General features: G+C 45.4%; 2 protein-coding genes across 2 annotated transcripts in view; one reads left to right on the top strand and one right to left on the bottom strand.

Annotated features, from left to right (window-relative positions):
• Positions 1 to 6,546, bottom strand: part of Sycp2l (synaptonemal complex protein 2 like) — a 60,320-nt gene extending 53,774 nt beyond the window's left edge. The window contains 6 exon segments of the mRNA XM_021215372.1: positions 232 to 256; positions 878 to 982; positions 4,472 to 4,591; positions 4,677 to 4,814; positions 5,990 to 6,058; positions 6,535 to 6,546. Of these exon segments, the coding sequence (XP_021071031.1) occupies positions 232 to 256; positions 878 to 982; positions 4,472 to 4,591; positions 4,677 to 4,814; positions 5,990 to 6,058; positions 6,535 to 6,546 (469 nt within the window).
• Positions 6,547 to 11,971: 5,425 nt separating this feature from the next.
• Gcm2 (glial cells missing transcription factor 2) overlaps positions 11,972 to 13,636 on the top strand; it is an 8,962-nt gene continuing 7,297 nt past the window's right edge. Inside the window, exon 1 of the mRNA XM_021215994.1 lies at positions 11,972 to 12,295. Coding sequence (XP_021071653.1) covers positions 12,206 to 12,295 — 90 coding nt within the window. The 5' untranslated portion in view covers positions 11,972 to 12,205. The remainder of the gene's footprint in view (positions 12,296 to 13,636) is intronic.

Genomic DNA, 13,636 nt, shown 5'->3' with positions numbered 1-13,636 from the left:
CAAACCTTCCCAGTCAGCTACAGCAGTAACAAGAACCACTAAGCAAACTATATTGCAGAAAACTAAGGCAATCCTTACAACAAAATGCCTTGCCAACACCACAGTAAGACTATATAAAGTGGTGAATAAATTCGGATGGACTTAAATTTCACCCTTGCCTGTCATTTAAACTATCTGTGCCAAACTATTCTCTTGAAGAATACACAAGTTGGTAGTTGTTCATATACTTACCTTTCCTGCTATGTCTAGAAATGATCTAATAAAAGGAAAGGAAAAATGCAGCTTGTTATTTTAAGGCATCACATGTTCTGACGCTAATGCAGGAATACTAACTGACAGAAAGAAACTGAACTCTGGAGACAAAAGAAAAAAATCCATTAGGGAAAAAAAAAAAGCCTGTTAGAATCACAGTCCCTTCTTGAAAATAAGCACATTCCCTATAATCAAACAAGCAATGTATTTGAATATATAAAATAAATGACTTCTCAGTTTCCTGTGTCATTGGTTACATATATTAATGTAATCTTTCAGACAATGACTTATTGACAAAATGTGACAGCCTTTTTTAAAATTCACATTGTATAAAAAGCCAACTTCTAAGAAGACATTTTTTTAAAAAAAAATGCAAACATAAAACATAAGACTTTTTTGTTTTGTTTTTCCAGACAGGGTTTCTCTGTGTAGCCCTGGCTGTCCTGGAACTCACTTTGTAGATCAGGCTGGCCTCAAACTCAGAAATCCACCTGCCTCTGCCTCCCGAGTGCTGGGATTAAAGGTGTGTGCCACCAGGCCCAGCTCAAAACATAAGGCTTTACGAATCACTTAGATCCCTGCCCATCTGTGGCGATATTGTCCCTTGAGGCACGTCCATCCTTACCAGTGCTGTGTCTAGGAAGTCTTCCAGGGCGTTAGTCAGCAGTGTCTCTGAGGCCAGCACTTTGGTGATCAGTAATCCTGTTACTGTTTCAAACCAGGAAACCATGTACACAGAAGAAATGCTGATGAAACCACATGGGTCTGAGTGGGTACCACCTACTCCACAAGGTTGACAAGACCATTTCCCACTAAAGGAAAAGCAGCCTGAAGACCTTTGCCCACATGTGATCTAGGCTTCCCATCCACCAAGAGCGAGTCAGAGAGGACACAAATGGTCCAGAAAGGAAGATCACAATCACACACATCAGTGAGATAGGACACTTGAAGACTGGTGTCCAAGAACCCACAGTGGAGGTTGCAGAAGAGGTCAAGGTTAGGTGAACCTGTGCGGCACAGGGCTTTGAGAAGCAAACTATAGAAAGCAAACAATCAAAAACCATACATATGCTAGGTATGGTGGAGTATGCCTATAAACCCAGAACTTGGGAGGGTGAGGAGGGAGGACCACTAAGGGTTCAAGGCCAACCTAAACATCAAGAGCCTCCCATAGAACCAAATTAAACAAGCAAGAGGAAGAGTTTGGATATTGCTGCAGAAGCCTTTGAAGCTACAGGAAATATGCCTCAGGCCTTGCTATCTTCTTCTTCTAAGAGCTTTTGGCTCATTGGATTGCCAATCCATAGGAATATATGTCCGATTGCATGCTGTGCTTCTGTGCTTGGGATGGCTGGAACTAACTTCTGTGACATCTTGAAATAGATGTACTCATCAAAGTATGGCTCATCTTTCAGGCCATTTTTGCTGAGACTAGCTACCAAAAAAAAAAAAAAGAAAGGGGGAGGGGAGGGGAGGGGCGAGGGGAGAGGGGAGAGGGGAGGGGAGAGGAGAGGAGAGTCTAGAGTTATAGCTTGGTGGTGGAGCCCTTGCCTAGCATGCAGTCTCTAGTGAGACACATAGACACAGACAGACACAGAGGGGGATAGGAAAACACATGTATAGGTATAAAATCAAACAATCAGCTGAACATAACATTGGTGACATGAATTGTTGGTTGACAACTCAAGTAGAGTTGGAAAGGGGGTTGCTGCTGCAGAGTTATCAGCGCTTAGTAATAAGAAGTATTTCCTAAGCCCTTTCATGTGCCCCAATAGTACATCATGTACCAGATGCTCAGACTCCTCACAGGACAAGAGCAATGGCTTAAGGATGTGGCACCAAGTCCTCTTGGATCTTAGGGGCAGGGTTAGATATGGGCTTCCTGCAGAGAATTCTTACTCTCCGAGGTAGAATTAATTCCTAAGCATACTGTGTGCTGAGCCTATGATTGGTCTTCCAATACAGAACCAAGTATCCCTTTCTTCTTGACAATGCTATCTGCTCTCCTTGGTCAGAACACACAAGAAGTAATAGACCCCTCAGAAGGTGCCTGAGACAGTTGTGACCATCTCAGCAACCAAGGAGAATTTCCATGGAAACATGGAAGTTTCCATTTCAAAATCCAGTAGGGATTTGATGTGACCCTTTCTTATATACTGGGAGAACATTTGTGATATTAACCTTGTCAATTTTTACTAGATTTAGAATCTCTCTCACACACATACACACAGAGAGGGAGGGAGGGAGGGAGGGAGGGAGGGAGAGAGAGAGAGAGAGAGAGAGAGAGAGAGAGAGAGAGAGAGAGAGAGAGAGAGAGAGAGAGAGAGAGAGAGAGAGAGAGAGAGAGAGAGAGAGAGAGAGAGAGAGAGAGAGAGAGAGAGAGAGAAACACACCTCTGGGTGTGTCTGTGAAGAGGGTTTCAGGAAGATGACCCAGGTAAGAAGATCCACCATGAATGTGGATAGCACCATCTTACAGACTGGGGTCCTAGACTCAATAAAAACAGAACGGACCACCAGCATTCAATTCTCTTGGTTTCCCGACTGTGTGCAAGGTGGCCAGAGGTTTCATGCTCCTCCCTGGGAATTCCCTTCATGATACCTTCAAACTGTAAGCCAAAATGTGCTTGAGGCATTTTGTCATACAGATAAATGGAGTATCTAGTATAGCCTTTAAGACCTAAACAGAAAAATCAGGCTGGGGCATACTCTAACTCACAACCCTGAGCACTCAGCTAAGCTTCCAAAGTGCCTGTAGGGCATCCCTGCTCCGTTTCCTTTGGGGTTCATCTCCTCTTCTCCACCCGCTATTATCCACACAAGTTAGGTTATCTGGGGCTAAGGAACATCAAATACAAAATTAACTCGTGCCTTCTGTGTTTCAGTGGTACTGGGCCTCAGGGGTACTGGGCCTCAGCAATGCTAGGCAAGTGCTCTACAGTTGAACTATATATATCCCTAGTTCTCTCTTTTACCCATTATTTTATTTTACTGTTGGAAAAAGAAAAATATAGGTTGGGGGAAAATGATGAACTCCTAAGAGTAGTAGAAGCCCTGCAGGAGGAATATTCTTTACTTTTTTTTTTTTTTTTTTTTGAGACAATGTCTAAGCTGCTCACACCACTCTTGAACTTATCCTATAGCCCAGAATCATTTTTGCACTTATAATTTTCCTGCATTAGAATACCAAAGAGCTGGGACTCCAGACCTGAGCCTCCAGTTCCAGGTAAAGCACAGTCTTTAACGTCCTCTGCCAAGTTCTAGAGAGGAACTGGCAAGATGACCAAGCAGGTAAAAGTACTTGACACCTAGCCTGATGACCCGAGTTTGATTACCAGAATCCATGGAGGGAAGAGAGAACTGACACCCAAGAGTTCTTTGATCTAAACACACACACACACACACACACACACACACACACACACACACTTTAAAAGAACAAAAATAGGGGCTTGGGAGGTAACTGAGTTGCATCATGCAGACAGCCCCAAGTTTTATGCCCAGAATTCCCAGGCTGGGAGAGCAGAAGTTCAAAGTCACCCTCACAGCAAGTTTGAGATCAGCCTTAGCCTAAAGCAGCCCCTGTTCCCTCCCCCTCCAATAAAATGCCATCACCACAGAGGCCTGCAAAGAACAGGGTTTGGTTATCACACAACCATGTAATTCCATATATCTCTCAAATTCTCTGCCCGAGGGCTGAGGACGTGGCTCAATGTCAGGGCCTTTACCTAGCATATAGAAGGTCTGGGTTCAGTCCTCCAGAACTTTAGAAATAATGACTGAGCTCTGCCCAACAGGAGTTTAGGAGACAGAAGTAACAAGTATGGACTCCTGGTTTTTTACAGATTTGATTTCAAAGGAAGAAAAGGTAACAAACTATCCCATTAAATCAGTACTAAGCTTTTTGTTTTGTTTCTTGGAAACAGGGTTTCCCTGTATGGCACTGTCTGTCCTGGAACTTCCTCTGTAGACCAGGCTGGCCTCAAACTCAAGAGATCCCCCTCCCTCTGCCTCCAAGTATTACATAAAAAAGCATGCACCATCACGGGCCCGCCCGACATACTAGTTTTCATTTTATCCCTTCTCCTAACCTGGAGACTCAGGCCCCTTAGGCAGGTGTGCCACTGAGCAGCAACCTCAGCTCCTCCCACACCACACTGCTTCTCAGAGCTGCCCCAAGTCCCTACCCCACCCCACCCCCAGCTGCAAAGCGCACTTATCTTTGGGATCAGTCCCTGCTGAATAAGCAAAGGTTCCTTTTGGCCTGGGTCATCCCTGAAGAATCTCTGAATACATTTCAGCATCAGGGAACAATTCTGGAACTCGTTTTTATCCAGCTCCTGGGCATCAGAACACACCGACTTCAAAGCTCTGTCCAGTATACCTACATTGGCGTTATAATCCCCAAACAAAAAGTCCACTTGCCTCTTTTATCAGTCTGTCAAGATGACATAGGAGAAGATGATTATATTTCTGAGGCACGTGGCTCTCTTTCTGCTGAAGATATTCTTCTATCATGTGAAATCCTTTGCCGTGAAATGCATCAGTAATAAGAGACTGAAGCTGGAAAGGCGATCGTTGTAGATTACTAATTTTCCAAAGCACATTTGTTTTATACCAACACTTCAAACTAACGGTGTACTCAACAACAACAACAAAAATCTGTGAGAGCTGGGGAGGTATAACTCAGTGGTAGCGCTCTCACTTAGCACAGGCAAGAACCTGGGTTCAAAGCCTAGCACCACCAAAGAAATAAACAAATGTAATTTTGTGTTTGGGAGGCAGAGCAGTGGGAGAACACTCATCTAACATGGGAAAGACCCTCTGTGCCAACATCATCACTGCAAATCATTATAATGCAGAGTGAAACAATACAGAGTCAAAATACAATAAAGACACCGGTCTTGAACTGCAGAATATGTGCATTGACAAACACTCAAAAAAAAAAAAAAAAAGAGTTTTCATTAGCTTTAGATAAAAGGACTACACTCAGGGACTACACAAATAGGAAATATGTCTATTGACAATCAGTCATCAAGCTCAGACTCCCCATTGACCCCGTGTGAGTCTGACAACCATGGACTTGCAGAAAACTACACAGCTATGGGTAAGCCGTGAACACACCCAGGAGCACTGCACAGCCTACACCACAACCATTCAAGCCTAGGCTCACCCACTGAGGGTCAGAAGAGCAACAGAGGAAAGAAAACAAAAAGGTAGCATTGGAATAAGGCAAAGCCTGTCTCACCTCTAGTCTTGGCACACAGTCATGTCTAACTCCTGAACCTCATTGCCCCTTCAATGAAGCTGACCGCCCTCAGAAGTGGGTTGAATACCAATTTAAAGGCGGGGTTTCCAGGACCGCCTTCAATGATGCAGGCCAGGTGCTTCATAGCGCCTGCAATGACTCTGCTCCACAACCCTGCTCTATTAGGTCCGGGCACCTGTTGTTTGGCTCCCTGCTGGTCCTAAGTTCCCCGAAGAAGACAGGCATTGAAATGTTTTATTCAGGGCTGGCTACTTCTACCTGGAAGAAAAATGCTAGACCTCTGATAATTTACAGTAGGCTTCTGAAGAGCTAGTTGGGAGTGAAGTCGAACAGACATGGTTGTAATGGGGCATCTTAACAGAGAAAGCCAAGATTTTTCTGCTCCGGGCTTAAGGAAGAAAGGCGCAGAGGAGCCACCCGGAACTCCCAACAGTAACACATAGAGAATAGAAAATTATCTACTCATTACCCAGAAAGCATCTTGGGCCTTGCCTGTTCCAGCATCTTCCATAACAGACCGCAGAGGATTTTCATGCTTCTGTGTGCAATAAAAAGATGTTCTTTTAAAAATAAAGGTTGAAAACACATTTCAAGTTCTAAAAATAGAAGAAAAGTTTTTGCTGCTCTTTTGGACAGTTTTTTGTTTTGTTTTGTTTTTTTTCTGTTTGTATATATCCTTAATCCTAGGTTTAAATAAGGTAGTGGTTTTTTCCAACACAATATTTTTATTAATTATTTGGAAATTTCATACAATGTGCCCTATCACACTCACTTCCCAATACTTCCATGCTCACCTTCCCACCCTTGTTCCCTCCCTAGAAAACAAACAAGCAAACCTACCAAGTTCAGTTTGTGCTGCCCATATACTCACTGGAACATGGCCAAACTCCCAGTAAAGAAAACTGAGTCCTCCCCACCCCCACCCCCCACTCCTGCCATCAACGGTTGAAGAGCTATACTTCAGCATATTGGATAGTGTTTAAAACAAACAAACCCCGCCCCCAAAAACGTTACCTTCTTTGACATGGTCTGGATAAACAAAATACCATCTCACAAGAAGCAGAAAAGGCACCTGAACGGATGTCCAGACAAAATAAACATAAACTATAGAGAGCACTGTAAAATAAAAAGGGACATGGGGGTTAATAAACTTCACGCTTAAATTCAAACCCATACCCAACGTTTATTTTACAAGTGGCAATTAGAAATTAGATTCAAAGGTTCCTCATATTTGCAACATAGAGTTTAACATTAGGGCTCATACAGTAAAATCAGTACAAACATCCACAACCCACAAAGGGGCTTCCAAACATGTAGTGAGATGGTACATTTATTTCATCAAGGGGCCGTGCCTGGTTCTGCCTTTACACACATTAGCACCCCAGACAGTTTCATGGAAAGGCACAGTGTACCCAAAAGAAATCTCTGCTAAGTGGCTCTTTTTAGGTCAGTGGGCTGTGTGGTGGGTAGCGCCTGCGATCCCAGCACTTGAGAAGTGCATCAAGAGTTCAAAATAATCCTCAGCTACGTGGAGAATCTACGGCTAGCCTAGGCAAATGAGACCCTATCTCACAAAAGACAAAAAAAAATTACACACACACACACACTTTAGGTTAACAGTCCTGGCTGGGTAGTGGTGGCGCACGCCTTTAATCCCAGCACTTGGGAGGCAGAGGCAGGGGCAGGCAGATTTCTGAGTTCGAGGCCAGCCTGGTCTACAGCCTGAGTTCCAGGACAGCCAGGACTACACAGAGAAACCCTGTCTCAAAAACAAACAAACAAACAAACAAAAGAACAGTCCTGTTTCTAGGAACTGAATCAAAGTCTCTAATGTCGGTGTATTTTGCAATTCTTTTATCGTCCTTATGTATAAATAGGAGAAATAAAAAACCCATTCCATCTAGGTTTATGCTTTTCAACAGCGGGCTAGCCAATAGCAAGTAACTGGGAGCTAAATGCAAGTGCTCAGGAGTAACTAAGACCCCATCTGTCGCCAAGACTGTCCTTTTCTTGCTGCTGCCTGGCCCGCCGGGACAGGAAAGGGATAAAGAGGTCTGCAGGAGCGAATCTGGAAAAGCGGTCCATGGTTCTCTCAAAAGAGCTGCGGAGCTCCAGTCCTCCATTTTCCCTTTCCAGGGGTGTTTTGAGCAGAGTACGAGGATCCCCGTTCTGTCCCTGAAAGCTGCCAGACAGCTCCATGCAAACCCAAGAGGTTGATGCGCCCCCAAGTATCCCCGTATCCCAAGGAGTTGTGTGACTGCCCCGCGGGGGAGGCAGCCTAGGCCTAGCCCCACTGAAGAGAAGGCTCCCTCCGCACCAGGACCCTGGAAGGAAGACCAGGCTGTTCTCAAGATGTCACTCACCGCAGGCATCTCGAGGCTTCGGGGGATTCCCTGCGTCCACGGCCCATGCAGCGCAGCGCCTAGCTGCACAGCTCCGTCTCCGACGGTCAGAGATCCCCACTGAGATCAAAGCGAGGATCCGAGTCGCAGGTGACTCTTGGATTTCAGTTTTCGCCAAGAAACTCCAATTGGATGAACCTGCGCCTGAACTCTACTGGCCTCCGGTGTTTGAGATTCTAGAAAGCGGGCGAGTGTCGCGGTCAGGCTGCCTGCCCCCGGGGCACGCTCACCTGCAGAGGAAGGCACACCTGCTTACACCCCTTCAGGAGCCAAGCTGTTCTGAGCTCGCACCCTTGTGGCTGAGGCCAGTGAGGTTCACTGCTCTCCGGAAACCGACCAAGCTCCTAGCCCGAATCACTTGAGTACGGTGGCTTGGGTTTAGTTTGGTTTCAGGGTCTCGTTCTGCACCCACGTGGAACTCACTCTGTCGCTCAGAAAGCTTAGAAAGAGTGAGCCACCGGGCCAGGGTCCCTGTTGCCTCTTGACCAGACAAAAGCGCCCTGGGAAGGGGAATTTTTGTTCAGAAGGAGGTGTGGTTCTTGACCCGGAATTACTAATAAAACCCCATACCATAAAATAAAGAGTTAACTAATACCTTAGTCTGAAGGAAAAGGGCCGCATTTATTTTTCTTGAGTCCCACTCTGTGGCCCAGGCTGAACTCTTGCCTCAACCTCCCGTGGTACTGTGATTACAGACTTGAGCCACCCAAGAGAAGGATAAAAAAAAAAAAAAAAGCTTGGTTTTGAAAACTTCATTTAACCTAGGTTTATGTGTGCTAGGGGCAGGATTCTTTTTGTAGAGACCAAATATGCGAAAACCCCGTGGAAAAAAAATAAGTTGCATTATGGTTTTTCTTTGTAAGCAAATAACATGAGAGGTGGCTCAGTCTGCTGTAAAGCCTGGGGACCTAACCTTGAGCCCCAGGTTCAAAGCGTCTATTCTAGCTTAACCTTGCAGATTTGGAGGCTTGCTCCTTCCTCAACTGGCTCTTGCATATGAAATAGTGATCAAGACCATGACAGAAGAGAAGGCAGAGCGTCTTAAGTCAGTGCAAATAGTGAGGCAGGAAAGGGCACAACCTCTACGGAGTGGTGATCAAAATCCAACTTAAACACATTCCACTTTAGAGAATAAAATATTTTAATAATTAATATTTTAATTATTTTAAATAATTACTATTTAAATGAATATTTTAAATAAAATGATTGATTCAAAAAATTTTAGTGGGGAGGCATCATTTTCAGAATTGGGAAGGAATTATATACTTCCAAATCCTATAGTGGCAAGGCAGAAGTTATTAAAAGCAACTAGATAGACATCGATACATCATAACTTATTTGTATTTTCACTTTAACTTCTTTTACTAACATATTTTACACTCAATTACAGGGCAACCTGATACATATGTTTTAATTCTTCTCAACCTAAAAACCATCTTGTTGTTTTGTTTTGTCCTGAGACCAGGTCTCATGCCACCTGTGATGGCCTGGAACCTTGGTCCTCCTTCATCCTTCTTCCAGTTCCTGGGGTCACAGACTTGCATCAGCATCCTGGTTGAATGTGTTGGCTGGGTTGGTTCTTCTCCCCTCCCAAACAAATTTATCTGCATTTAACATATAAATTACATTTTCTGTTTCTGTGGTGGAGGTTACAACACCAACATCCAGGAGTCTGCTTCCTCCGTTTTTTTTTTTTTTTGTTGTTGTTGTTGTTGTTTTTTTGCAGGCTTTGACTCAGATCTTTAGGCTTGTTCATTGAATGCTCCTACCCACTAAGCCAGCTCTGGGCTCATCATTTGTTTTGATTGATTGGCTCTAAGTCTTTCGAAAGCATAGAGATAAGGGCCATCCTAACACTGTTTGCAGTATGACCAGAAATTGACCTTTATACATGTTCAGAGGTCATGTTAAATGGCCGGTTTTAAAGTCATATTTTTAGCTCTTTCAAAAACCATGAATTGTCTTCGCTGTTTTTAATTAGATTTTACATTTATTTAAAAAAAAAAAAAACAGTCAACAGTTTTAAGTTTTGAGAGACAAATGAACCAAAAAGCAACCGAATGGCAGAAATATCTGGACCTTGGCAGTCAGCAACATGAAGGCCCAGTGGGAAATGGAGACACATATTTGTCCACAACTGCTCTTCAGGAATGACCCTGTGTGAGCGATTTTTAGAACTTTAGGGAGACATTCCGGAAGATTAACAAATCACTTTCGCCTGCGAAGAGTTTGCATCTATAGACAAAGATTCAATCTAGCTTTGAAAAGAATCAATCCAGCTTTGAGCTATAACAAGAGAGCTCAAGTGTGGCTCCCAGCTGGTCTCCCCTCCCCCACCGTCTTCTCTTCTCACTCCGGGGTCCCAACAGGCTCTACTTGGCTACTGCGAAACCAGATCTTCTACTGGGCTAACTTTCTCAAGCCAGCCCTTGACTGGGAGGTAGAGCCCAGGGGCGTGCAGGGTCCGATTCCTCCTTCCTGAGGTGTTGCACGGAAACCCTGGCCGTAAAGCGCACCAGTTCTTGCTGGGTTTACACAGAAGTTGGGAACACTCCGCAGAAGGCGCTGGCCTGGCCCTGCTCAAGCAAAGCCAGAACTATGCACCCCTGCTGAGTCTAAGCGTGCGCCTAACAGACCCGAGTTGGGAACACATCCTCTAACAGCGACCTGCGCGATGGAATCTGCTCACTTATTTTTATGTATTTATCGCCCTATTTATCTACTTACTTATGTATTTATTTATTTCCACTAAGGCTGACAATGGAATAGAGCCGGGTGCAAGGCAAGTGCGCGGGGAAGAGGTTCTGGAAGCCCACTTTCACTCGTGGTCCAGGATCCCACACTGCAGTGGCCAGAGAGAGATGCTGGAGGCTCTCTTATATTGAATGTCCCCAGTGCCAGAGCTGCCCAGAGAGGCAGATGAAAGAGCGAGGAGGTCTCCTTAGTTGTGGATGCTCTCATCCTTCTAAACATGGTTCTCCGGTCCTCCAAAGTGTGAGGACAAAGGTTATCTAGGGATAGCAGCAACCGTAGCAGTACATTCTGCATTGACATGGGTGTTCTTCTGGGTGGCAAATGAGAGCTCACAAAATCCTGGTCTCTTTTTCTTTAACTATGGATGCAAAGAGAGTTGGGGGAGAGGGAGAAGAGGGAGAGGGAGAGATATGAGGAGAGGGAAGGGGAAAGGAGAGGAGGGGAGGGGAGGGGAGGGGAGGGGAGTGGAAAGGAGGAGGCATAAAGAAGGAGGCGTTTCTTTTGGACTAGAGTTCCAGCCACACTTTAAGTTCTTTCTCCCGCTCCATCTATCCCAGGATCATCTGGCCCCAACCTTCAGATTTACTTCCCAACACTTTTCCTGGTGGTTCAGGTCTGCCCCAGGCTACAGTGTGTGTAGGCTTGAGAACTTACTGGAATGCTAGGGCTTACTCTCCTCACGGACGGTGGGGAACCCAGGAAACTGAGGAGGCTGTGCCTACACTGGAGATGCCTGCTGCTGGCTCTCCAGTCTCCCTCCATTTTCCCACCTCGCACTGGAACTAACTCCGGGGAGTCTGCTGGAAACCTTTGCTTCCAGAGCCTCAACCTAAGCCCTCCACAGAGAGGGTGACAGACAATCGGGTTTGGTTTTCACATAAATGACACAGTCCTCCTTGCTCCCCACTACCAGCCCCTTAATTTCAATTCCCCTTTGCTCAGCGGCTTAACCTCTCCCCTGAATTCCAGGCTGGAGCTTCAGGTGCAGGAGAGGTACCCCAGCAGAGGCAGAGATGTCCGGTGTGTCTGTACCAACCTGCTTAAAGAGGCTTCTGTTCAGAGCGATACATTTCAGCAGCTCAGCCAATGACAGGCACCCACTGCGCTCTCTCTCTCTCTCTCTCTCTCTCTCTCTCTCTCTCTCTATGTGTGTGTGTGTGTGTGTGTGTGTGTGTTTCTCACTGAGTTTCCTTCTCTGTATGTGTGTGTATATGTGTGTGCTTCTCTCTATTTCTGTGTGTGCATGTTATGTGTATGTCTCTGTCTCTTTCTCTCTCTCTGTCTCACTCCATCTCTGTCTCTCTGTTCTTTGTGTGTGTATCTGTCTTCCTCTGACTCCTGTCTCTCTCTGTCTCCTCCCTCCTCCTTCTCTCCTCCCTCCTCCTTCTCTCCTCCCTCCTCCTCCTCCCTCCTCTTCCTCCTCCTCTTTCACTCACCTCCTTCTCACTTGGGAAAGAGTCACCCTGTGCACTCCTTGTTTTTATTTCTCTTTCAGGGCCCTGGTTAGAGAGAACTAGAGGCCCCTCCACATGCCAGCAGACAGCACACAGGACTCGGATGCTGCGTTCTCCTACGGGATGAAACTCACATGGGACATCAATGACCCACAGATGCCTCAGGTGAGGGAGACACTGCACTTTGGGTAAAATGTGACACTGTCCAGCCAAAGGGGAAACTGTAAGCCAATTCATGCTGAGACCACACACACACACACACTCACACACACACACACTCACACACACACACGTCTTAGGATATGTTGGACTCTACAGAGAGTAGAATTTAGTTTATTGACGTGTCCTCTCAAAATGAAACACACAAAAGCAACAGAAATACAGACTTATGTTCCCAAGTAGTCAGCCGGACTCTCCATTTTCTTAACCAAGGCAGAAACTGAGTCTCTCTCTCTCTCTCTCTCTCTCTCTCTCTCTCTCTCTCTCTCTCTCTCTCTCTTCCCCTCCTCCCACATTGGTACAAATTCAAGGCTACTTAACAAAGCCTCCTGTCAAAACAAAACAATGAGAACCCTCACTCCTTACTTGCTTATTCAAAGTTCAAGAGAAAGTTTTGGAGAAATGTAAATACCACTAATTCTCACATGGCCAAGCCAGGCACTAAGAGGTGACTGGAATCTAAAACAAATGTCCAGTCTGGAGCAATTCCTTGAAAGTACTCCATCACCTGCCGAGAAGAGTCCACAGTCAGTCGGGATGCGGAAGTCACCTTGCTCCACTCTCATGTCCCTAGCAGTGCAATGCTTGTCCTTCAGGGAAACTTTGTTTTTTCATTATCAGAGCCAAGTACAGGAAATGAACTAGGCAGTTTGTGTTTAGATCAAGACTAATGGCTGAAAAGTGTGTATGTGTGTGTGTGTGTGTGTGTGTGTATGTGTGTGGTGTGTATATGTAGTTTATGTTTGCAGTGTATGTATGTGTGTGTGGTGTGTGTGTGGGTGTATAGTATGTGTGTAGTGTGTGTGTGTAGTATGTATGTATGTATGTGTGGTGTGTGTAATGTATGTGGTATGTATGTGTGGTGTGTGTAGTGTGGGGGTGGTGGGGATGGTATGTATACATGTGTGTGATGTGGTATGTGTATGGTGTGTGGTGGATGTAGTGTGTGAGTATGATGTGTATGGTGTATGTGGTGTGTGTGTGTGTGTGTGTGTGTGTGTGGTGTGTGTGCAAATGAACTTAGCGGCTAGAGAAGATTTGCTTCCCTAGCATTTGTAGAGTGAGCTTCCAGTAAAGTCCTGTTTCAAGGGTTTGAAACATGGCATTTAATGGCCTCTGTGCTGTGCCAGATAATACTCAGAGATGAGATGGGTGAGCCAGAGACAGGTGAGCAGGATGTCTCTGGTCGAGGCCAGCATGTTTAATGGACATATGTGTAAGGAGCTTGCCTCACTTGCTGGAGTTCAGCCTGCCTCCTTCAGCATCTTGCAGGACCTCACTTGCTGG

The sequence above is a fragment of the Mus pahari genome, chromosome 16 (genome assembly GCF_900095145.1).
Source record: "Mus pahari chromosome 16, PAHARI_EIJ_v1.1, whole genome shotgun sequence".
In the NCBI taxonomy this organism is placed as follows: Eukaryota; Metazoa; Chordata; class Mammalia; order Rodentia; family Muridae; genus Mus; species Mus pahari.
The sequence above is the reverse complement of the archived record's forward strand: the minus strand, read 5'-3'. Positions and strand labels throughout refer to the sequence as shown.